Source organism: Antedon mediterranea, chromosome 1 (genome assembly GCF_964355755.1).
Source record: "Antedon mediterranea chromosome 1, ecAntMedi1.1, whole genome shotgun sequence".
NCBI classification, from domain to species: Eukaryota; Metazoa; Echinodermata; class Crinoidea; order Comatulida; family Antedonidae; genus Antedon; species Antedon mediterranea.
Genome location: NC_092670.1, coordinates 31,268,694 through 31,294,484, shown reverse-complemented (window position 1 = coordinate 31,294,484; position 25,791 = coordinate 31,268,694). Strand labels below are relative to the sequence as shown.

The 25,791-nt window shown below is 34.2% G+C and overlaps 2 protein-coding genes and 1 non-coding gene across 3 annotated transcripts; 2 read left to right on the top strand and 1 right to left on the bottom strand.

The window, feature by feature from the left end:
* Positions 1–5,351: 5,351 nt before the first annotated feature.
* LOC140048975 (uncharacterized) lies at positions 5,352–6,373 on the bottom strand. Its single transcript, XM_072093783.1, has 2 exons — positions 6,082–6,373; positions 5,352–5,972 (listed from the first exon to the last, which is right to left on the bottom strand). The coding sequence occupies exons 1-2, from the start codon at positions 6,253–6,255 to the stop codon at positions 5,724–5,726; spliced, it is 423 nt and encodes a 140-aa protein (XP_071949884.1). The 5' UTR covers positions 6,256–6,373; the 3' UTR covers positions 5,352–5,723.
* A 10,124-nt stretch (positions 6,374–16,497) lies between these two features.
* On the top strand, positions 16,498–22,286 carry LOC140048964 (uncharacterized). The gene is made up of 6 exons (XM_072093771.1): positions 16,498–16,726; positions 17,232–17,388; positions 18,509–18,568; positions 19,661–19,786; positions 21,042–21,164; positions 21,379–22,286. Exons 2-6 carry the CDS (start codon positions 17,233–17,235, stop codon positions 21,418–21,420), a joined length of 507 nt encoding a protein of 168 aa, XP_071949872.1. The 5' UTR covers positions 16,498–16,726; position 17,232; the 3' UTR covers positions 21,421–22,286.
* Positions 20,529–20,600, top strand: Trnad-auc (transfer RNA aspartic acid (anticodon AUC)). The gene has a single exon. It is a non-coding gene; the product is annotated as a tRNA-Asp (tRNA).
* Positions 22,287–25,791: the final 3,505 nt, after the last annotated feature.

Below are 25,791 nucleotides of genomic sequence, written 5' to 3'. Positions count from 1 at the left end.
GTTATGTTGTTATTATATAATTATGAAACATGACATGTGCTGCTAGCTATAGTTTTTATATTTGATCAGAGGCTTACGTAAATAAAGACAGCCTCGGATACAAATTGTAGATTGTGCCAAATTACGCGAGTACAGTAAGCCTAAATTAAAGTTCAATAAATCACATAGAATGTTACATCTTTATACATATATTTCATATTGTGGTATACTAATGATGCCGCTGCCATAGTTTTAGGCTATTTATTGTTATCTTGATGTAGGCCTATATAGTATTTTTGTTTATATTTTATTTAAGTAAAAATGTACCTTTTTACAATAGATTGTTATATTATTATTTATTGAATTGGTTTATAAGGTCCAATTTGGTAACTTCATATGTCCCTTTTCAGTCTAGGGACCAATTTGGCTACTCTTTGAGGTTATAAGGAATAAATATTTCAGGTGGCTCACTTTGGAGCTTGACCTTGGCCTTGAGGTCAGTCGTAGCCAGTAGAAAGCTAGGTGGATGTGTCCTCACAAGAAGAATAGTAGTATTAGTATAGCTATGTTCAACTATATAGTAGATGGCAATATAGGCATGTATGTTTTGGTACAAAGTGGTTAGCACAATCTTTGGTGAGTTTTAAGTTTATTACTTTTATTGATGGATTTATACTGTATTTATGTTTGTTATGGTTGTTGAGCCATTTGGGCGACACCTTAATTTGCTATAGCCTATATAATTATGTATACTCACCTGTTTAAGTGTATTTAGTTATGATCTAGCCTGAATTATGAGGCATTATCATTAATTAGTTTGTATAACTTTACCATTATTGTTTGCTATTGTCTTATTACTGAGAGATATTTTTGTTGTTTCAATTAATCGGTTTATGAATGGACATTAAAGATTCGCATTAACAGTGTGCTTAAAATTATTGATTTGGCCAGAACATGGTTATTATTCAATATCATAACAAACATTGTAATATCGCTGTTCAATTGTTGTTGGTTATTGATCCTACCTAAATTACACACTCAGAAAGCCTTTATGGCATGTTTTTTAAGAACCGTGCAGTTTTTGTTGGAGATAATAGACCTACATTACATTGAAAAAAAAGATTTGAATACATTATTGTGTCCACAATTTGTTTATTTACACAGTGACAGGACTTATAGCGATTTTGTTTACAAAAAAATAAAAATATTTGTATCGACCTGTTCTTTATTTGATAATTGTCGAATCGACTACTGTATATTTTTATGAATAATTTAATTGCAAATATGGTTTTAATATCCACATTACGCTCAAGTAAGCGACTTTTTATTTTTTTACACCTGGTAGTTGTAGGCCATACAGATATCTTTATAGGCCTATATGTTTTGTGTGTAAAAAATGTGGAAATGCACGACGTCTACTTCACGAGAAGTTCAAAATATTACGACTGCGACAGCAGTTTTATACAGAGTGACAGAAGTTATTACAGAAGAAGAATTCGAGGTGACCTGATTGAACCATATAAAATTGTTAAAGATTTCGAGGGTGTAGCCAAGGATGACTTTTTCCAAATGAGAAGTAACATTAACAGAATTACTCGTGGGCATCACCTGAGATTTTTCAAGCCTATTTTCCATAAAGGATTGAACTGTAGAAGACATACCTTCTCGCAACGAGTAAAACCACTGGAACAGTTTACCAGCCGACGTTGTCAATTCTGAGACCACTAACACCTTCAAGAATCCCATCGACACAATGTAGTTGATATGGGGTTAAAAAAGCATCGCCTAAACTTTCCCATTATAACTAAACTAAACTATTACAGAGTGTGACAGTAGTAGTACAAAGTGAACAAAAGTTACCACAACAAAGAAAACAAACAAAGAATTTCTTTAGATTGTTAACAAGGATTATTGCCAATCACACCAGGTTTAAATAAACTCAGTCCAATAAATATATAAATCAAGTACGATGAGAATGTGTGTAGTCATTTATTTTTAATTGCTTATAGACTGCGTAAGGATAATTAGGTAAACTAAAATAGCCACCTAATTTGGACTATAGTAGTTTACTACTATACTACTAAGGTTTAATGAATTTTACTTTGAATGACCTCCAGAAATGTGATTACCACATCAAATCTTCATAGACGTTGTTGAGTCAAGATATATATATTATATATATTGCAAATAGGCCTACAGATCTCTTATGTCTTCAGATGTTCCATCTGAATGCAATTAATTAGTGAGTAGTGTTGAAATTATTGAAAGTACACTACACTAGTTGGCTCAATTCGTTTTCAACCAGGATACAAGCAGCGACAATAACAACCGCGACCTTGAAATAGTATTGATGTATGACATCGCAATATCAAATCCTGGTTATAAACTTTAGCTGCGTTGAAAGTTATTCATTAATTCATCGGTATACTAGTGGTTCTTCACACACAAGCGTTAAACAGCGTAGCAGTTACATTTGTGTAGGCAGGCCTATTATTCCGTTACTTATAAGATTTTTTTAGAAGTCTTTATATTTCTGTCTTTGTGGATCTTCCGTTAAGGTTGGTTTTGATTATCAAGGTTTGACCATTTTAATTGTATGCATAATTCCCATAACATATTCACGCTGTGTTAATGGGGTAGTAAGCCTATACTAATTACGCCTCATATGCCAGAAATGAGCAAATAAATCTGGATACGTATGCCTTGTAATACGCATAAGCTACAAGATCTATAGGCCTATATAAATCTAATTACCTAAGGGCAAAATTCAGTAAATCGAATTCTATAATTTTTACTCGTTTGGTATTGATAACATAACCCTGCTTACTAATTAAGTTGAGTTATAATTAGTTATTGAAAATTAAAACGAACTTAGGTTCAACGACTTGCCTCAAATTGTGGTGTTTTAGTATACACTCCTGTCTAATGGATGTCGATGCCGAAAAATACCCGCAAAACTAATACGAGGATGCTTCGCATTTACCTATCCTCCTACGATAATTTATTTTAAGAGCTGAAAATTGGTTAAACAGCTCGAGTACAGCATCATAATGTTAAAGACAAGCTGATATATTTGGCTACAAATTACATCGTGTTTGGCTGTATTCACCTCCGCCAAGGAGGTATATGTAATCGGTAGCGTGTGTTTGTTACTTGGCCAAATTGAAAATTGGCCAAGTATGTTGATCTGTTTGGTTTGTGTGTTTGTTACTTGGCCAAATTGAAAATTGGCCAAGTATGTTGATCTGTTTGGTTTGTGTGTGTGTTTGTTTGTTACTTGGCCAAATTGAAAATTGGCCAAGTATGTTGATTGGTGCGGTTTGTGTGTGTGTGCGTGTGTGTGTGTGTGTGTCAGTATGTGTGTGTTTGTTTGTTTGTCATCACTCTAGCGCTCACAATGTTGATTCGAATGACTCCAAATTACCATACATGTCAACTGGTGCAAGGACGACACTGCCTAATTTTGGTTAAAATCTGGACCACGGTCCCAATTCTGGACCACTTTTAAAAATTATTTTCAGACCTGCTAGTGTTAAAAGATAGGACAGAATTATCAAAAGCCGGTGAGCAGTCTTAAATTAACAAGTAAACTAAAATTGCATTTTCTCGAGAACTACTTGTCCAAAAAACTTCATTTTTGTACAAGAGGCAAGAGGTATAATTTGTGATTTGTAAATTTAAAACATAATTCGATTTAATTTGCACGTTTTTTTTATGCGAGTAGTTTAAAAAACCTATTTCTTTTCAAATTCACTCGTTTGATTTTCGCTTTGCTGTTCTATTGTTAGTCAACTGAAGCTATTGTTAATTGAAAGGCTTGTTACATAACCATTACACCAAACTTGCATACACATGCTTGTAGTGAAATTAGCCTAAATCACAAACAGCATTAAGACACAGACAAATATACCGGAGAAATCTTATGTAGGAGAATTTTACAGTAGGCGGAGGTATGCACTCTTTCTAGTTAGCTCTGTTTTCATCTATATATACGTTTACGTAAGGGCAAAATTCGGTAAATCGTACGTTACTTTATAGGCCTTAATGATTTCCTGTTATTAACGCCAAAGTTCCTGTATTCGAGAGCCAATTGCAAGCGAACAGTTATGTATACATTTACGTAAGGACGTAGGTTTTTATAGGACGTATTTAGAGTTTTATTCGTATTCGAATTTCAGTAAATTGCGCGTAACCCTTTTCTCAATGCTTTAGAAAGTGGGTTGATACTTTCCGTGCTAAATTGTACCAGCAATTGAAAACCATTATGCCTACTAATTAAGTTGAGTCAGATAATTATTTATTGATGATTGAAGTGAATTTAGGTTAAAAGATTGTCCCGAATAGAGGTGCTTTTACCAAAACCGCTGTATCACATAACTTTCTAAGGGCCCGTTTAGGCATTAGTTATTTACCCATGTTAGCAGGGTAACTTAGCACTTTTTTTGTGCACTTTGTGACAAAAGCACCAAATTTGGCACAAACCTTCTTTAGGGTATATCTAACAATCCTAGAAGGGGTGCCCAAAAATTGGAACAATTTAACGACGTCATTTGGACCACGCCCTTTTTTTAGTATTACGTAATTAGGTGAAAACTTAAATCTTCGTATATACATACCAAGTTTGGTATCAAATTAAAACTCATGACATTTACATTGCAATACACACATAAAAAACATATGATTTCTCTTCAGACGGAATATATAGGTCAAATAATGTCATTTTCTGTCATATTGAAAGGGATTTCAATCAAAACGCGCCAATATTGGGCTATGTTATGAACATTGTAGTTATAAGGACAACAACATTCATTTTTGTAATAGAACTACTACTAATATATATTTATCCTGTATCAGTTACTTTCCTTTAACATAATATTAGGAACCACTGAAAAAAAGTATATAAAACATATACTGTATCAAACTTGGCTCAATAATCATTGGACTAAGTAAACAGACAAAAGACCATTTGACTGACAATTATGGCGTTAGCATCCATAGCAATACATGGAGGTGATTATCAACTTTACTTTTATGAAATTATTTATCTGGAAAAAAACACTTATAATGGTAGAGTTGCTACTGTAGATGACGAACAGGTTCCACGGCATGGATAACAAAGACCAGTGCAAGAAAGACCTGCTGAACACAAACCTTCTTTAGGGTATATCTAACAATCCTAGAAGTGGTGCCCAAAAATCGGAACAATTTAACGACATCATTTGGACCACGCCCTTTTTTTAGTATTACGTAATTAGGTGAAAACTTAAATCTTCGTATATACATACCAAGTTTGGTATCAAATTAAAACTCATGACATGTACATTGCAATACACAAATAAAAAATATATGATTTCTTTTCAGACGGAATATATAGGTCAAATAATGTAATTTTCTGTCATATTGAAGGGTATTTCAATCAAAACGTGCCAATATTGTGCTATGTTATGAACATTGTAGTTATAAGAACAACAACATTCATTTTTGTAATAGTACGAATATATATTTATCCTGTACCAGTTACTTTCCTTTAAAATAATATTAGGAACCACTGAAAAAAAGTATATAAAACATATACTGTATCAAACTTGGGCTCAATAACCACTGGACTATTAGTAAACCGACAAAAGACCATTTGACTGACAATTATGGCGTTAGCATCCATAGCAATACATGGAGGTGATTATCAACTTTACTTTTATGAAATTATTTATCTGGAAACAAACACTTATAATGGTACAGAGTTGCTAGATGACGAACAAGTTCCACGGCATGGGTAACAAGACCAGTGCACTGCTGAGCAAAAAAACACACTTTAGCAATTCCCTACATGCCTTGGATGCTTCAGGTAGTATTGTCCAGACTGGTGTCCATGTACTGCCGGTTTTAGTCCAACCAAAGTCTTCTGGTGATGGAGCATTCTGCTGTGGCTGTAGACTGGTGGTCCAAATGCTTGCTTGGTATATGGATCTGTTGGAATGCTGTAAAAGTGCATCCTGCAATAAACAATTTAAAGATTGGTGTTACCTTTTAATGAAAGAAAAACATGAACCTGATAATAAATTATTAAATGACAATTGACAATTATATGGAAGCTCCCCTTACCTGTGTAGGAGGAATGTTGTCCATTGTCCGTGCCTTTCTTGAAAAAAGATCTTGTCTTAGCTTAGTAACACTTCTTAAAGTACTTGTCTTGTCGTATAGATGACATATAAGCTCCTCTAGCAACTGGAATTGAGATGAGTTGACTCCTAGAGATTTGAAAGGGTGATGTGCCATGAAAAGAAAGGCTTCTGTGACTGCTGGAAATGAGTTTCACGTCTCCCATGCGGAGTGTTTTGCTTTTCCGAAGAACTGGGATGTAGTATCGGACCCAGTAAATGCATGAAAAACTGGCAGCCCTCTTGACTTATCCTCTCCTAGGTTATGACAGATGGTATTTATATTAAAATATTGGAAGTGCTTACCCATGCCAAATGCGACCCAGATACACGTACCAGGATAACAGGCTATTAGATTGCAGAAAATACCAACCAGGATAACAATGACATCAGTATCAACTGTACGCACCAAAATAACCCTGCTACCTTTCTTTAAGGCATCATCAATGTGAATGCACATCTTGGAGTCGGCCTCTTCATGGTCGCAGATTGACATAGGTTGAGTAGATGTCAACATACAAAAAACTCGCCTACAGGACATATATCAAGAATTACTTACTATTTAATATGCCTTTTTAATTAATTATTAGTATGAAACTGTATAAGTAAATTAATCGTTTGGTTACAAACAAAATAAATTAGTATGTATCATAATAAAACTTACCTGATGCAGTCAGAGTAATCATGGGTAGACACCTTTGTAGTTAAAAAGTTAAATAACTCCTCTTTATTTACTGGATCTTTCAGAAAGTCTGGAAAAATCCCTGGAATCTTTGTTTGTCCCCCAACTTTCCTCCTGACCCCTTTTCCTCTTTTTTCTCCTGTAGACTGCTTAAGACTATCTGTTCTGTAAGTGTCCCACACTATATCAATTCTGTTAATATTCTGCAGCTGCTGTCTGGTCCACGGTAGAAAGACCTGTCATACAAATGATACAAGAATAACGATCCGCATATAGAAGTGACCAATTATGTGGTGGTTAAACAATAGATACAATCCTGAATGCAAAGAAATGTACTCACCTTATCACCGTAGTCATCAAATGTAAATGCATGGTTGCTGGAAAGAGCATGGACAATAGCAGCTCCGTCAAACACCTTTACATCAAAATATGTAGAAGGTTCAGGCTGGCCTTCAGTCTCCAAATGCTGTAGCAACTCAGACTTCTTAGTTGGTAGTCGAAGCTTTCCATTTACTGCCAAAGAGGGTGGCCATGGCTGGTTTTCGTGCATGAAGAAGTCTTCCAAATCTCCATCACGAGATTGACTTGCAATATACAGTCGACTGAATAGGCTGCAGTCACTTTTTAAACTCTTAACTTGTTGCTTTGTTTTGGACACTGATTTTGACCATGGTGTTTGATGGCTTGTTGAATAATTGCAACACTTCTGTCGAGAATAACTTCCTTGAAATATTTTTGGTACTGGGTAGTACCTACATCCTGAATTGTACGAACTGTCACTACTGCACTTTCATTGGCACAATCTCGAGCATCCAAGACCAGAAGTTCTGAACAATTATCGAGGAATGGGTTGCCTGCATTGCTCAGGGAACTGCAAGTGCCGTTCAGCAGGTCTTTCTTGCACTGGTCTTTGTTATCCATGCCGTGGAACCTGTTCGTCATCTAGCAACTCTGTACCATTATAAGTGTTTGTTTTCAGATAAATAATTTCATAAAAGTAAAGTTGATAATCACCTCCATGTATTGCTATGGATGCTAACGCCATAATTGTCAGTCAATGGTCTTTTGTCTGTTTACTTAGTCCAGTGATTATTGAGCCAAGTTTGATACAGTATATGTTTTATATACTTTTTTTCAGTGGTTCCTAATATTATGTTAAAGGAAAGTAACTGATACAGGATAAATATATATTAGTAGTTCTATTACAAAAATGAATGTTGTTGTTCTTATAACTACAATGTTCATAACATAGCCCAATATTGGCGCGTTTTGATTGAAATCCCTTTCAATATGACAGAAAATGACATTATTTGACCTATATATTCCGTTTGAAGAGAAATCATATGTTTTTTATGTGTGTATTGCAATTTACATGTCATGAGTTTTAATTTGATACCAAACTTGGTATGTATATACGAAGATTTAAGTTTTCACCTAATTACGTAATACTAAAAAAAAGGCGTGGTCCAAATGACGTCGTTAAATTGTTCCGATTTTTGGGCACCCCTTCTAGTATTGTTAGATATACCCTAAGAAAGGTTTGTGCCAAATTTGGTGCTTTTGTCACAAAATGCACAATCTTCATAAAAAATGGAAGTTAGCAACCCTGCTATGTTAGTTGCTTTCTTGAGCACAGTTAGGCTACCGCAAACTTTGATGGGTAGGAACCAACTTACCCGTGTAAATAAATTACCATATGAACTGGCTCTAAGATACTAAACAAATTAGAATAGGCATATACAGTACGAAGGATCACATGCCCTAACGCAGAACAACTTTGGTGGGTAGGAACCAACTTAAGTATAAATTGGCTTTAATAAACAATTGAAAACCAGTAGGTCTACTAATTAATTTGAGTTTGATAATTATTTTATTGCTGATTAAAATGATTTGCTCTGAATCGAGGTGTTTTTCACAAAGTGTTGTACATTATATAACATATATAAAAATAAACTTGCTTCTCAACGTTTGTATTATTTAATAATTTAAAAAATATATATGTCGTAGTGGTGTATCGTTACCTGTACTTTACTATTTCAATCGACTATTTGTATAAATTTGACTCAAACATTTGGACTGATTTTGTGACAAGTTTCTCTTTCGGAAGCAATTCCACAGTTTCAACAAAGTATTAAATCGCAATGTTTTACTGTGTTCAGTGGTATACTATTTGTAAAACATGAAAACAATTAATATTTCGTTACTGCATTAAAAAATTGTTCCTCTTTGCACCCATCCTTTTCGTCATCCCACAACCCTAACTTAAATTTGATTCAAACATTTGGACTCATTTTGTGACTTTCTCTTTCGGAGGTAATTCCCAGGGTGCTAATTTTAGTTGACTACATAAATCAATGTGTCTATTTATTGTTCCTGTATAATTGTCCTGCGGTACGTACATTTTGAAATCGCCAGTTTTTTTTTATGCTAAAATTATATCATGTATTCGAGAACCATCTTGGCCTAAAGAGGCGATGGTGTAGAGTAAGCCTATTCCGACATAGGCCTAACTGATGTTTGTTTATACTAAATTATTATGCCAACCTTAAGTTTGATTTCCACAAGACGCACGCAAGGACGTAGAGCCACTGCATAAGCGAGTTGACCAATGCAAAAAGTCCTTCCAATAAGCCATCGCTTGTGACTGGTCAAATCAAGTTTATTCAATGTATCGTTGTATATTATAGCTTCCATTGGTTTTTTTTCTAGAATGTGTGGGGGAAATAATTGCTTCTTGACAGTCGTCAAGGTAAGTTCATTACTCTTGATGCTACTTGGCGCAGCAATCATTGCTCTTTCAAGTATTACTATGTTGGATGACAAACGGGAATTAAGAGGGAAAGAGACGTGGAAAGGAGAGTGGGAGAGAGGAAAGGAGAGAAGGAAGAGAAACCGTGTCGGGTGATTCCACTACGTCGCACTGCCTAAAGCTTGAAAAAATGATAATCACGTCAGAGATTTATAAGGCCTAGGCCTATATTTCCAATGACCAATGGCCCTCATTTTCAGCTAGCGTTACGAATACAATATGGTTCTGAGACTCCGCAGCAGTTTAATTTGTATTATTTTTTGGCCTAATATCATGTTATTGTATCACCTTGTTGTGTGTCATCATAACCGACGTTGTCGTGACTAATGATTAATAAACACGTTATTGCTTAGCACAGATCATTTGTGAAATTATAGTTTTAATACTTTTTGATAAGCACTATTTGTGTTCTTAAAAAAACCAAAATGTGTTCTGCTTTCGAATATGCGCGGTAACATTTATTTCGGAGTTAATTACACGGGGTACCGATCACACATTTTATTATATTTATATTATTATATCTATACGGTACATTTTCAGGTTGTTTTAGAGGGCGTCTTTGGCCTGATGTTTACTTTTAATCGACAAAATGGATGTCGGGTAAGTAAAAACAAATACGATTATTAGTTTTTATAGTTCACCGATATTAAACTGTCGTGAGCAAATAATATATAAAACAACAGTGCAAATTTACCATAATATTCGCCTATATGTGGAATAGTTTATTCAATGAAAATTGTTACCTATTATTCACAAAGAATTAACAACAATAAATAAATAAAATGATAAAAGTAATAGGAATGGTAAAAGTTTCACAGTGGTTTGAATTTTACTGTCACTGACATGGATATTATTGTTGTTCTATGCCTACTTTGTGTTTATAAATAGACCAAATTCATTGGGGACGCTGGTACAGCATTAATTCCCACCAATATGATATTTTTGTATATTTTTATGTTGTTCTTTTTAGAAAATAACTGCTTTCGTGTTTTCAATTGTGACTATTATTCTGTTGCCATTTTGGATAATTGCATTCGGTTTTTACTGGGCGCTTAACATTGCTAACATATCAGAGTGTGGAGAAGGATGTGTAAGTATAAACCACCTTTCTGGTATATTTCTCCCATTTTGAAATAAAAATAACCAATTTGCAAATAATACGATAAAACACTGATATGGCATTTCTTTTTTAAGTTGAGAAGTTTTGATAAAAATCACACAATTATTATTTTAAGTGAAATTTGTCGGAAAAAATAAGTATAGGCTTAGCATTGTTTTAAAATATCGTCATATCCAATATGCACAAGGTATGCATTATTTTTCACTAACATGCTTTAACGTTATCATTTTTACAGACTACTTCTGATACGTATATCACCGGCGGGTTGACCCCGTCGTTACTTGGAATCATTGGTATTGTGTTGTCGATTCTGCTTCTTATCAGGTCTGCTCCATGTGCTTGCTGTGGTGATAATATGGTAAATGATGCACATTCAACAACCCCCTAATAAATCTAAAAGAACCTAAAAAATACAACGTTGGACATGGAGGGTAAGAGAGATGTACTGTAATGGAGAGTGGGTTTAGGGTTTGTTTTCCACTATTGGGATGCAGCGCAAGGACGTAAGCGCACTGCAATTAATTTGACCAATCACGACACGTGGATTATCCGAAACGTCCCTTCTGATTGGTCAACTTACGTGTGTTACGCCTAAATCGTTACGTTATGTACGTCCAAGCTTAACGGTTGTATCTGCCCAATAGACCTTCTGACGGAAGTATCTTAAATCGAAAAGTGCCTCGCATTAGTTTTTATGATTCGGCATTCCCTCAAACTTTCCCTACTATCTATTATTATTTTTCTTTTCGTTTTTTATAGGTTCCTATTGATCAGCCTCATATTGTATTTACCAAAGCATGAACACGAGACAGCTTGAATCATCAAATGTGTTTTACTGTTTAAACTACATTGTAAATAATAATAGATAAAATATATCCAGCAAAGGATGGGATCAAGACAACATTTTTAAAGAATAGCTTTTTCTGTGTTTTGGTATATTCAATATTGTAGTTTAGTAGAGTAGGCCTGAGAAAAATGTGTAACATATAGCCAGCCTCAATAGTACAATTATGATTACCGTATTCGTGCAATCAATCAACGCCGGTGGCTCTCGGAAAAGTTCCTCATAAAGTTATGTTGTTTCAGTTCAGTTTAGCTGTATCATCCCCTGTCAGATGTAGCCCTCCTCATGCTTCTGCCAATCCCATCTGTTCTGTGCTATCCTCATCCACGTGGTGCCTGCATACTTTGTAATGTCGTCCCTCCATCGCCGTTTCTGCCTTCCTCTTTTTCTTGTGCCGGTTCTTGGTTGCCAGTCTGTCATACGTTTTGTCCACCTGTTGTCATCCCTTCTTGCAAGGCGCCATTTTGCTTCTTTTATTTTGGTCATTATATCTTTGACTTTAGTCAATTTCCTTATTACTGTGTTTCTGAATTTGTCCCTAATTGTCACTCCAAGCATCTGCCTTTCCATAGCTCTTTGTGCAGTGGTTAGTTTTTGTTCCAAAAATGTTGTTGTCCAAGTTTCACAACCATAATTCATTGTAGGGAGCACACACTGGTTGAAAACTCTTCTCCTGTGAACTATTGGGATTTTCTTGTCGCAAATGATTTCTCTATATCTGTCAAAGCAGCTCCATCCCGCCTTAATTCTGATGATAATTTCGTCTCTTGTGTTGTTAGCCATTTTCACTGTTTGGCCCAGGTACTTGCAGCTATCAACTTGTTCGATCCTATCATTTTCAATTTCTATGGACTCGTCGTTATGGAAGTTTATCCTTTGTGTATTTTCAAACCAATCTTCTTGCTCTCTTTGTTCAGATCATTTAACTGTTCCTCCATGTCCTTGACTTTTTCGGTTGTCAAAGCAACGTCATCTGCAAATCTAAGGTCAGTTAAACTCTCTCCATCAATGTTGACGCCATGTCTTTCCAGGTTCAAATGTTTGAAAATTTCTTCCTCTGTGGCTGTGGTGAATATTTTTGGTGATATTGTGTCCCCTTGTCTGACACCTCTGTTTATGTGGATGGGTTTAGATACATCTTTTTCAAGGTGTATTGTTGCAGTGGCATCTTTATAAATGTCTTCAATTATCTGAACATAGCCTTCATTTACTCCAGTTTTCCTCCGGGCTCTAAACAGATCAGCATGTTCTACTGAGTCGAATGCCTTCTCGTACTGTAGTCTATGAAGCCTACGCATAGATGCAGTTGGTATTCATTTGACTTCTCTATTAGTTGGTTTAGAGAATGTAGATGGTCTGTTGTTGAGAATCCCTGCCTGAATCCAGCCTGCTCTCTTGGTTGGTTTTCATCGAGGATTTGTTTTAGTCTGTTTTGAATTATCCTTGTGAATATCTTGTATGCATGTGATAAAAGACTGATTGGTCTATAGTTTCTTGATATCGGCTTTGTCTGCCTTCTTGTGTAATATTATGATTTTTGCCTCTTTCCATTTCATTGGTATTTTCTTTTCTCTCAGGATATGATTGTACATTTGACAAGGTTTATGCTTATCTCATCCCCTCCTATCTTAAATATATTGCTGGCTAAGTCATCTTAGCCTGGTGCTTTATTATCTTTCATCTGTTTGATGGCCATTGCCACTTCCCTAGCTGTTATTTTTGGAAGTTCTGTTTCATCTACAGATTTATTCTTGATCTCCATTGTGGTTTCTGTCTTGGTTGAGTTGTACAGATCTTGATAAAAGTCTGCGCATTATTATGTTTAGGATTTCCTTTCTATCTGTGGTTAAGTTACCATCTTTCTTCCTCATTTGGTTAATTCTAGTTTTCTTACTGTTCAGTTTTGTGATATGTTTTAGTCCTTTTCCACTTTCCAGGATGGTTTCAATTTGCTCTCTCCTCCTTTTCCTGCTTAGAGTTCTTCTCATCTTTCTCACTGTTTCTACTAACTCTGTATATTATATTTGTTGTGATGTTGATTTGTTTTCAATTTCTCTAAGTTCTTTTCGTTTTTTATCAAGCTCCTCAACAATCAGTCTGTCCTCCTCAGATGTCAGATTTGTCTCTCTGTTCAAAGGTGCTATTCCTTCAGCTGCCTCAATCAATGTTGAAGATTTCAGACCAAATTTGGTGTCTATATCTGCATCTTCAATGTCTATACTTGCAAATCGATTTTTAAGTTCCAACTGGAACTCCTCCTTTCTGTTTTTCAGTTTCAATATGTTCAGTTTTGGTTTCTTTTAGTTTTTGATGATCTTTAGTCTTTTAAGCTTCCTTTCCAGGTGTATTTTGGCTCTGACCATCCTGTGGTCGCTACCAATGTCAACATTTGTTATTACACTGCAGTCCTCTACAATTCCCCGTTGGCTGGTTAGAATAAAGTCTATTTGATTCCTTATTCTTCCATTTGGGCTCTCCCAGGTCCAATATCTATTCTTATTTTTCTTAAATAGTGTGTATCAAGTTATGCTGTGCAGCAAATTCAAGTAACATGTCTCCTCTCCAGTTCCGTTCTCCTACTCCAAATGTGCCCATTATAGGTTCTTCTCCTTGTTGACGTTCTCCTACCTTGGCGTTGAAGTTTCCCAATACTATGGTGTAATCCGCTTTGCTTTCTCCTTTCGCCTTGTTTATTTCTTCATACACTTCTTCAACTACTTCATCACTAGTTGGTGCATAACCTTGAATTATGCATACATTTTCTTTTCTGAAAGCTGTATGTTAAGAGTTACTACTCTATTTGAGTAGTGCTTGATTCCTTTTACAAATTCTTTGAATTTTGGGTGAATTAGAAACCCAATCCCCTTAGCTTCAGTGTTGTCTTTGGTTTTCCCATGATTGAATTGTATAACCAAGCTCCTCCTTTTAATTCTTTGATCCCCTCTCCTTCTCGTTTGGTTTCACAAAGTCCTATCACATCCCATTTGAAGTTTCTTAGTTCATCCATTAGCGATTCTAAAGATTCTTCTGTTCTTAAAGTTCTGGTATTGTACGTACATATTATGTTGATTTGTGATTGTCCACTCTTAATGTGATGTTCATCAGTCGCACAGCTTCCATTCGGCTTTATTTGACTGTGAAACGCCATATAAAGATTTGATAAATCTTACATCACGACTGGGCAACTTGCATTCACCAGATCCTTGATTACTGCGCCCTTTTTACGACCTCTCTTTTCCTTGTCTTCCCTTTTTATACTTGAGGGTTTTCTGCCATATACTGACGCGCTGGCAGGGCGTAGTTTCAGCAGGTTTTTCTTAGGGTTTTCCTCCCAAACACAGCGCTTCGTCAGTTTCTTGAGCCACAAAACGGACTCAAGTTATCCAGCTTGCACCGCTTGGAGGTAGAAGATGAGTTGCAAGTATAGAGGCGATTATGGACAAGTGGGCTTACAGCAGATGGTAATGCCACAACAAGTACATACAGTAACAAGTACTGAAGTTGCGCATATACAAGCCTTACCACCCGCATATACAAGCCAAATTACGCGAGTACTGTAAGACTCATACTAATCAATATTATAGTTCAATAAATCACATAGAATGTTATATCTTTATATATATTTCATATTGTAGTATACTAATGATGCCGCTGCCATATTTTTATGCTATTTATTTTTATATTGATGTAGGCCTATATAGTTTTTTTTGTTTACGTTTTATAAAGTAAAAATGCTTTTAGTTAATTGGTTATTATTCATAACCAACAAAGTTTGGAGATAATAGACCTACATTACATTGAAAAAAGATTTGAACATTATTGTGTTCACAATTTATTTGTTTACACAGTGACAGTACTTATAGCGATTTTGTTTACCCCAAAATAAAAATATTTGCATCTACCTGTTTTTTATTTGACAATTGTCGAATCGACTACTGTATATTTTTAGGAATAATTTAATTGCTAAATTATGGTTCATCACCAAAGATATGGTTTTAATATCTACATTACGCTCAAGTAAGTGATATTTTATTTCTTTACACCTGGTAGTTGTAGGCCATACAGATATCTTTATATGTTATTGTGTGTATAAAATGTGGATATGCACTTCGACTACTTCAGGAGTAGGTCTAGTTCAAAATGTTGCAAAGTACGACATCAGTTATTACTACTTGTACAACAGTTATTACAAAGTGGGACATGAGTTATTACTAAAAACAACAGTTATTACAAAGTGAGACATCAGTTATTACAAAGTGCGACTGCAGTTATTACTAAGTACAACCGTTATTACAAAGTGCGACAGCAGTTATTACAAAATGCGACAAGATTTATTTCAGAGTATGACAGATTATTACACAGTGTGACAGAAAGTGACAGTAGTATCATGGAGTGCGACAGGAGTTATTACAGAGTGTTACAGTAGTTATTACAGTGTGACAGTAGTAGGCTGACTACAATGTATTAAACATAGTGACATTTACACAGTCCTGCATTTACAGGGTCAGGATACATACTTAGTACCTGTACTGACGTGCCTCTTGATAAAGTGTTTCTTTAGATTGTTAACAAGGATTATTGCCAACAACCGCACCAAGTACGATGCGTCTGTGTGTAGTCAATTCTTTTGATTTGCTTACGTAGGCCTACGGATAATTAGGTGAATTACGTAGCAACCTAATTGTGAGTGAATTTTACTTTGAATGCCCTCCACACATGTGATTACCACGTCAAATCTTCATAGGCGTTGTTCAGTCAAGATATATTTATTCAAATAGGCCTACAGATCTCTCTCATGTCCCATTATCTAAATACAATTAAAAGTGATTAGTGTTTAAATTATTGAATGTACAGTTGACTCAATTTGTATTACTTTATATTTATAGTTTTCAACCAGGATGACAAGCAGCGTCAATAACAACCGCGACCTTGAATTAGTATTGATGTATTGTATGACATCACAACTATCGCAAATCCTTATTGTAAACAACCGCGGTCTGAGACAACTCAGCGCGGTGAATGTTATTCATTTTCGGTATTCTAGTGATTCCTCGCACGCAAGCAGTTAACAGCGTACCAGTAGGCCCCTATCATTAAGCTTTTATATTTTTGTCTTCGTGGATCTTCCGTTAAGGTAGGTTTTTTTTATTATAAATGTTTGACCATTTTAATTTTATGCATAATTCCCATAACGTATCCACGCAGTGTGAATGGGGTAGTATACATACGCCTCATATACCAGAAATTAGCAAATAAATCATCTGGATACATATATGCCTGCATAATACGCATAGGCTACAAGTATAGCTAACAATTACAGTCTACCAGCGTAATCTATTAGCCATTTACAGGTCTATAAGAGGCAATGGTGTAGAGTAGGCCTAAGCCTATTCCGACATAGGCCTAACTGATGTTTGTTTATGCTTATTATGCCAGCCTTAAGTTTGCTTCCCCACAGGACGCACGCAAGTACGTAAACCCACTACGCAACAAGCGAATTGACCAATGCCCAGTGACCATTCGAATAATCCATCGCTTGTGATTGGTCAAATGTCCCTGCGTTGCGTCCTACTCGGAATCAAGCTTGTTCAATGTATCGTATGTATTATAGATTCCATTTGGTTTTTTTTAAAATCTAGAATGTGTGGGGAAAATAATTGCTTCTTGACGGTCGTCAAGATAAGTTCATTACTCTTAATGATACTTGGCGCAGCAATCATTGCTCTTTCAAGTGTTACTATGTTGGATGACAATCACGTGAAGGCCGGTATTCCTGGCTTAGTCATAGGACTCATCGTAAGTGTCCGACAACAATTTATTCAACAGGGGAAATAAGGAAGGAAACAGAAGTGATGAAAAAATTAGAGTTGTTGAGGAGAATGGGGAGCTGGTGGGGGAACCGTTGTAATTTCCACCATAAGTGTTTCAGAAGGAAAGGAGATGTAGTTTGGTGGTTAAGGTGCTTGCCTTCCAATTCCAAGGAGGTCAAGCGTTCAATCCTAACCTATAGCATAAAGGTTGTTACCCCTTTAACTCACTTTCCTAGGCCTCATTTCAGACTATAAGCACGATAAAATATGATATAGTTTATCCATCCTGTAATTGGCGAGTTACTCATTGTTCGTATGAAAAATTGGCCACTTCAGAGTATCAGACATATTATTTCCGAGTATTAAACAGACCCTTCATCCTCATTTCCAACTTGCGTACAAATGGTCTATGCAAAGGTTTTGAAAATCATTAAACCAACATTGTCATAATTATTCAAATTTAGTGACTAGCATTAATGATTAATAATGGTTAATGATTTTAAATTTATAGGCCTATAGCGCAAAATACAAATAGTCTCTGTGCGCTGTTTAGCACAAGTTTAAAAATGAAAAAGTTGAAGTAAAATAAACCAGGAAAAAGCTTAATAAACTGTATTATTTGTATATATTATATATATTGCAGCACCTATCACGAACTTGTGGAAGAACACCTTTATTTTATTGTGAACAAGCTTTATATTTTTTACTATTGTATTTTATAATTTCGTGAATAAATAAAGATTTTGATTGATTGAATACATTGACCAAGACAACAGAAAAAAAGTCCGAAAACAGCTCATTTGTGAACTAAACTGTTATAATTTTGTTAGAGGCACCATTTTATGTTCTTATAAACCAAAACTTATTCTTCGTTCGAACACGTTACTTAGGTAACATTAGGTCCACATGGAGTTATATCGGAGAGGTTACTGTATTTTCACTGATGTATAGGGAGTATAACCAAATCACACGAGCATTAGTTTGGATCTATTTGTGCTTAGAGTGTGTAAACCACAGCTGTATATGTTTCCATTGTATCTCTTTCCTACGCAAGCTGTTTTATTGTATAGGCCTATTATTCATTATTATATCTCTACATTTTTCAGGTTGTTTTGGAGGGCGTTTTTGGTCTGATGTTTACTTTTAATCGACAAAACAGGCGTCGAGTAAGTATGAGAAACAAAAATAATAACTATCATTGGTTTAGAGTTCACCAATATTAAACCATTGGCAAATCATTATGAACAAAAACAATAGTGCAAATTAAGTTTACAATGAATAGGCCTAAACCTAATAAAAAAAAAGATTTTTCATTATTTATGAGCACTCTTCTAAAGCACCAACTTTATTTCGTGGATAGCCTATATTAGTTATTTTTTAACTCAAAGATAATGCAAACGTAGGCCTAATCAAAGTATAAGGTTTTTGTTATGCGTTTAATTTAATTATGAATATCTTTGTTTCACATTAATTTCATACATTGATACAATATATAGTTTTTATTGCTGATAATGTAAAAATAATTCAAAACAGTATAGGCCTAATATTCATTTTAAGACATATCTTACATGAAAACACTGTGTTTTTCAATGTATTGATGGATTACTTGGTAGGCCTACATACATTATTGACATATTGTAAGCCTAGGTCTACTTACATAGATTTGTCAATACAGCAGGTTGAAATAAAGATGAATTCAGCACCCAATTCTGTAGCTGTCACAGATAGATTCTAACTGATTATCGCAAAAATTAATTAAGAAATAGATTGTTGGTAGGCATGTGTGTATATTCTCATTAATTTGAATTGTCAGACTCTGCATAGGGAAGTTTCGCAACCTATTCGAAATACGATAACGACAACAGATTTTGCGCACATTTTACATTGAATCAATAATGATTATTGCTTAGGCCTATAATCAATCAATAGACAATTTATTGAAGGTATTTAATAAACATGCAAGATCAATTTTGATAATAGCAGTTTTTAAAGTCCTCACTGATCTCACTCGCCAAGCAACATGTACCTGCACTTCGTTCAAATTTACCGCAGTCATATTTCGTTGCTATGCAAAACTTTTACTTGCTTACGAAAACGAATACGTTTGTGTGACGTATCCGTTTTTGTTATCGTATTAGTAGCATTGCGAAAACTCCCCTAGTGTTGGAGTTAAACTAAGCGACAATGAGATAAGTATTTGACCAAGATGTTATTTTGGTGTATTTTAATATACAGTATATATATTTTTTTATTTTTAGAAAATAACAGCACACGTGTTTTCAATCGTGACAATTGTTCTGTTGCCAATTTGGATGTTTGGATTCTTTATTTATTGGGGGCTTAACAGTAGTAGTATATCAGATACTTCGTGTGAAATAGGATGTGTAAGTATTATATATATAGTACTGTTTAATTTAAACTTTCAGATCTGTTCAGATAATACGTTAAGACACAGATATGGAATTTCTTTATAAATAAATATATATATATATATATAATTTGAATTAAAATGTTCGGCTACAGGTTGATCAAGCTTTAATGTTTTGATAGCAAAAATATTAAATATTATTATTATTATTATTATGATATAAATGACGTTTTTGGTTAGACAATTAATTGATTGTCTTATCCGAAAAACACATTAGGCAATGAACATTAATTCGAAACCGCCCGGTGATATACTGAAATTTAATTAATTAATTTGAAACGATTAAGATGAGGAAATCTGTGAGAATGAGAAAAAGTCGCCCCAACCGAACTCGAACTCGGACCGCCTGCTTGATATATGCAGATGTCCTAACCATTAGACCACTGGGGCTTTCATGGTTGGGGCGACTTTTTCTCATTCTCACAGATTTCCTCATCTTTATCGTTTCAAATTAATTAATTAAATTTCAGTATATCACCGGGCGGTTTCGAATTAATGTTCATTGCCTAATGTGTTTATATATATAAAAGTATCTCTTCGGAGATCCCGCCTCGTGAATAAAAATACTGAAAGATGAGGGCGTATCAATTTGATCTCTGGTGCGCGTGCGTACAACTGAGGACTAGTGCTGTTCCACCGTACCACGCCGAGAATGTTAAAGAGTCGCTATCCAATCGAGTTTGAACAATACCATGAAAGCCCCAATGGTCTAATGGTTAGGACATCTGCATATCAAGCAGGCGGTCCGAGTTCGAGTCTCGGTTGGGGCGACTTTTTCTCATTCTCACAGATTTCCTCATCTTTATCGTTTCAAATTAATTAATTAAATTTCAGTATATCACCTGGCGGTTTCGAATTAATGTTCATTGCCTAATGTGTTTATTATAATATATATATAGAAAATTCTGGACGTTTATAATTTTTTTTTTTAAATGTCGTCATATCCAATATGCAAACACCTCTCCTACAAATTGAAAATCATATCAACAAGACAAACTTGAATGCTGTGTTATACAGTATTTATGTTACGTTAATTTGTACTAGATTTGAACATACAACCATGGGAGAATATGGAGTTGGTTATCAACCGTATTAATAAAATACACCACAGTTACAAACCTGAATTGAACTGTTTTAGAATTAGTATATCACTCTTTATATAAAGTTTAAATAAATAATTGTACATTGACATTATTTAATCATTTTTACAGACTACTTCTTATACGTATATCACCGGCGGGTTTACCCCGTTGATACTTGGACTCGTTGGTATTGTGCTGTCGATTCTGCTACTTATCAGGTCTGCTCCATGTGCTTGCTGTGGTGATAATATGGTAATGATGAACTCCTAATAATAAACTATCATTTAAGAATACTGTAACTGGGTAGGCCTACTGGAGAAGGTTAAACTAACAATATTGTTATAACGAGAGTGTATAGCTTCCAAACATTGTCTGGTCTTACTTTCGATTGACGTTCTATTACATTGTGTTTATGAATCGAGCGTCTCCAACTTTATCAATTTTTTTTCTTGTTTTTTTTTTACAGGATTCTACTGATCAACCTCATATTGTTTTTACCAAGTCATGAGTACGACAAGGAATATCTCAAAGAATAGCCTTACATATTAATTGTCGTAGTACAGTAAAGTAGATTAGGTCTAGTTGATAAAGATAAATGTGTAATATAGGCCTAATAAGCGCCTCATTTATTATAGGCAATTATAATTACCATCCGTGCAATCAACCAGAAAGGAAAGTCGCTCATAAAGTGTTGTTATTTATGCCAATGAGAATGATAACTTATTTTATTTTTTATTTGTACATAAAACATTTCAAAGTGACAATAGCAAATCAAATATTGATCTAAAAAGGAGACATCTTGAAGCAAAATGTTTATGAAAGAAAGAACCAATTTCAAATATAAATTTTATTAAATAAACGAATATCAGCCCTTAGGCCAAATAATAATTGTAAAAGATTTTCCAGCAAAATACAACACTAATAATACAATCAAATTTGTTAAAATACCTACTTCAATTCAATAAAGAATGGTTTTACAAATTCCTTTGTATATAATTATCATGGAGGCTTTTGTATACGGTAGGCCTATTATAAATGCAGTGACTAAAGTATACAAATATTGAGTGTTTTGATACAGAGGCATGGCGACGATATAACGTTTTGAAATCAGGGCGGAGCGGTTAGGTTGGAGTGCACTCGGGGCTAAAAAAATGATGGATGGCTGACTCAACGTTCTGTTATATCTCTTGCATTGTTTTAGTTTGAATGTATAGCCAATGGTTATTGAATCCTACTGTAATTAGGTAGATAAAACATTTATTTTCAGGTCCAATTGTCCGTTCTCTTAGTATTCTTACAATGCCAATAGTTTTAAAATATTATAAGTGTATTATTTTAAACCAATCAACAATCAATAAATCATTTGGTATAATATTTACTGTACTACTGTTAAACACTTCTTACGCTGAATTGTCAGAATGAATCTTCATTCTCGTTTATAATACCGTTTACCAACAACCCCTTCAACCTCGTAAGTCTAAAATATAAATAAAATGATTAAATTAATTATTATAATGTTCTTACATGATATGTTAAAATGTCAGTGGGAAAGAGAAAAAATAATAAATAAAGGTGTAAAAAGTAGAAGGAAGAAGAAAAAAAAGTCAAAATGAAATGAGGTAATCAAACCCAACATGCTTCCTATTTTGACTACAGGTCTACTGTGTTCACGGTACCCCACATAATTAAAAAGTCAAGTCCCAAATCATGAAAGTTGGACCTATATCAGAATACGTTTCACTCTAAATCACGAATTTAAATTCAATCTACTTCTCTCTTAAACAACTTACCACTATCAAATCACCATCACCAGTTAACTCTCTCGTTACAACCGTTCCTTTGCTTTTTCCATCCGTTCCAACCTGTGTTTCAACTAATTTCTCGCCTTCCCATTTATGGATCACCTATACAAAGAGAATGAAGAGACATCATTCATTATTGGTATTAAGTAATTTGTCAATAATCACAGACTAAAAGTTAAGTTAAAATCAAACTAGTCATATCTGGTCGTTTGGGATTTGTACAATTTTGGCTACAGCTCTCTATTTTGAAGGAATTATTGTTCTTATACTTTTCAACCTCCGTAGTTTCGAATGAACCTTGTGGCTTTTTTAAACAAAAGAGTATAACAACATGACATAGGCCAGCCTTTGGCTAGTGAAGATTTTCATTTCATTTTTTCTCCACAAAACAGTGGTTTAAGGATTGTTTTGAATAGGTACAGTATTACGAAATATGAAGTAAAAAGGTTATTTAAATTTCGCTTTGTTTGTTTTGTTATAATTTGAAGCTAAATAGGCTAATGATAGGTAACGTCCTGTATGTTTAGGCTTATTATTGACCGTCGTGCTTTAAAAAATGTATCGATTGTTGTTAAAAAGGGCTACCTACCCTAACCTTTCTACCATCTATTGTAGAAGTCTCATATGGCTCACCAATGGTGAATTCCTAAATATCGGTCTTAAACGTCGTCTTCGATGTACATTTCATGTGATTTCCATCGACTTCAATTGTCTCTGTTGGTTTTGAGTTGGTACCCAGTTTACGAAGAACCATACCAACTCCTTAAAGTAAAAATGAATATATCATGTGAGGGGAAGGACAATTAGCTGAGGACTGTTTGAGAGAGGGTAGCGTTTAGGTCAGATTCCTTCATTATTGGCTTAGGCTAGATATGAGCTGCGACAAACACGTGACTATTCAATGTAGACTTCGAGGATCGATGCTTAGACACATTGGTTTGTTTATATATATAAATATGTATATTTATATATGTGTGTAACTAAAAATAGTCTATATAGGCTATATATTTATATTATATTTCCTCATCTTTATCGTTTCAAATTAATTAATTAAAATTTCAGTATATCACAGGGCGGTTTAGAACTAATGTTCTTTGCCTGTCGTGTTTATATATTATATTCATGAAATGTATTATTTGAAACTCGTACTTTTTTTTAATACCTTATTCATTTGTTTTATTATTGATTGAAAGAAAGAAAATAAATGTTTACGTTGAATTGAATTGAATTGAATAATTTACCACATGTTGGTGGTACGCGAAATCCACGCGCAGTAGGCCTACTGTGATTACTAAACATTATTTTGGTATATATATGCCATGTGCATAAAATAACAGAAAAATAGCAAACATTCAAATGTTCAGCTCAACACTACTGTGATACGACCTCGAGAAGTAGCATGTTTTACCGTAAAAAAATGTCGATTTCTCTCACGCATCTTACCTAGCTTTGTCATGTAATCTTCAAAATTGTCATTGCGATCAAACTTATATTTTCCTTTAAATTGTACAGCACTCATCTTAAATGGTGTTTTTAGAGAAGACTTTAATAATGTGTTTTCTGAATTGATAGGCCGTGGATACAAGGTCCTAAGGGGGTGTGGCGTACTTTGGTCACCATAAAAATGGGTTATCAATTCACTACATAATATTGTATTTGTCTATTGATACCATAATCATACCTGACTACCAAGACATTTCGTATATTGTTCGAGTGTCGAGCAGTGTAACTGGTCCACAGTAGGGGTGCACATGCCACGTCTCACATACAGTGTATAATCTATGATTATCAGATATCTACTAACTGATTTATTTATTTGTTGATCATAACACCTTTGAATCGGAGGAACTCACAATATGCGGTGCGATTCAAGAAATAAATACACAACAGAATATATTGAAAAATAAAAAGACATTGATAAATAAACTATAACTAAAGTATAAAAAAATAAATTAATAAAAAAAAAATACAAAAAAAAAACAAAACAGAAAACTGTATTTTAATTATTTGTTTTTTATTTTTATTTTATTTATTTAGTTGACAACCAACAGCGATGAAACCGCCACTAACAGGTTGAATCTAAACACAATAAACTATAACAATACATTCAAATAAGCAACAATAACATAAACAAAGATCGGAACATAATAGAGATTAACAATTTTACCCTTAAATACATTTCAACTATCAAAAAATATCTAAATTCATTTGCTGGCAGCCAATTTGACTATTTTTTGCTTTAAATCACATTTTTTCAGGTAAATACATTTTTTTTTCGATCAAATTTTTGGTCAAAGTGGATAACTATTAGGCCTATGTTACATTAAAATGAAATATTCAACAACATTTTTTTTAAGAATTATTTTTTCAGGGGTACAATACATCTTTAAATGTGTTAGGTAACCGCTAAAAAATACCTCGTTTTGTGCATTCAGCACGACCACAAGGAACGTGAAGCAAACACTTGTTGCGAGTACGAGTTGGTATATTTAACTTAAACAAAGCAACAAGGGGACAATCATAAACAGAATTAAAAGAGTTGTATAAAAAACCATATCAAAAACAAGAAAAGACATGTAGGCCTACATTGAATTAAAAATGACTAAACAATATTCAAGGCGTAGGCCTACTTTTGGTCACCATAAAATGGGTTATCAATTTGATAATATATTTTTACAAATTTTTCCAAAATATACCGTATTTTAAAATGTATTATATCATGTACAAAATGAAGTGTAGATTGTTTATGGTTTTTGTATGCATATAAATCAAAACACTAGCCTTATAAAGGTTAAAAGTGTAAAAATCAGAAAATAACGAAAAAAATAGAAAACGGAAATTTAATGAACGAAAATGAAATGTGAACGAAATATGTATGAAAGATTGAATGAATAAAGGTGGTGATAAACCAGAAAAGAGAAAAAATATATTTATATTGAATCAAGGTCAATTTATTTGGGAAACACCATTTTTACGTAATCAATTCCAACAAAAAGTACTACAAAATGTATACGACAATAAATGATTTGGTGAAAACGGTAATGTTTTCTGGCAACTATTTCTGTACATTTTTTGTT

Coding starts and splice junctions, on each gene's coding strand:
- LOC140048964 (XM_072093771.1), top strand. CDS start 17,233: ATGTGTGGGGAAAATAATTGCTTCTTGACGGTCGTCAAGATAAGTTCA. Junction 17,389..18,508: donor GCTTAGTCATAGGACTCATC/GTAAGTGTCCGA, acceptor TACATTTTTCAG/GTTGTTTTGGAGGGCGTTTT. Junction 21,165..21,378: donor CTTGCTGTGGTGATAATATG/GTAATGATGAAC, acceptor TTTTTTTTACAG/GATTCTACTGATCAACCTCA.
- LOC140048975 (XM_072093783.1), bottom strand. CDS start 6,255: ATGGCACATCACCCTTTCAAATCTCTAGGAGTCAACTCATCTCAATTC. Junction 5,973..6,081: donor ACAACATTCCTCCTACACAG/GTAAGGGGAGCT, acceptor TGTTTATTGCAG/GATGCACTTTTACAGCATTC.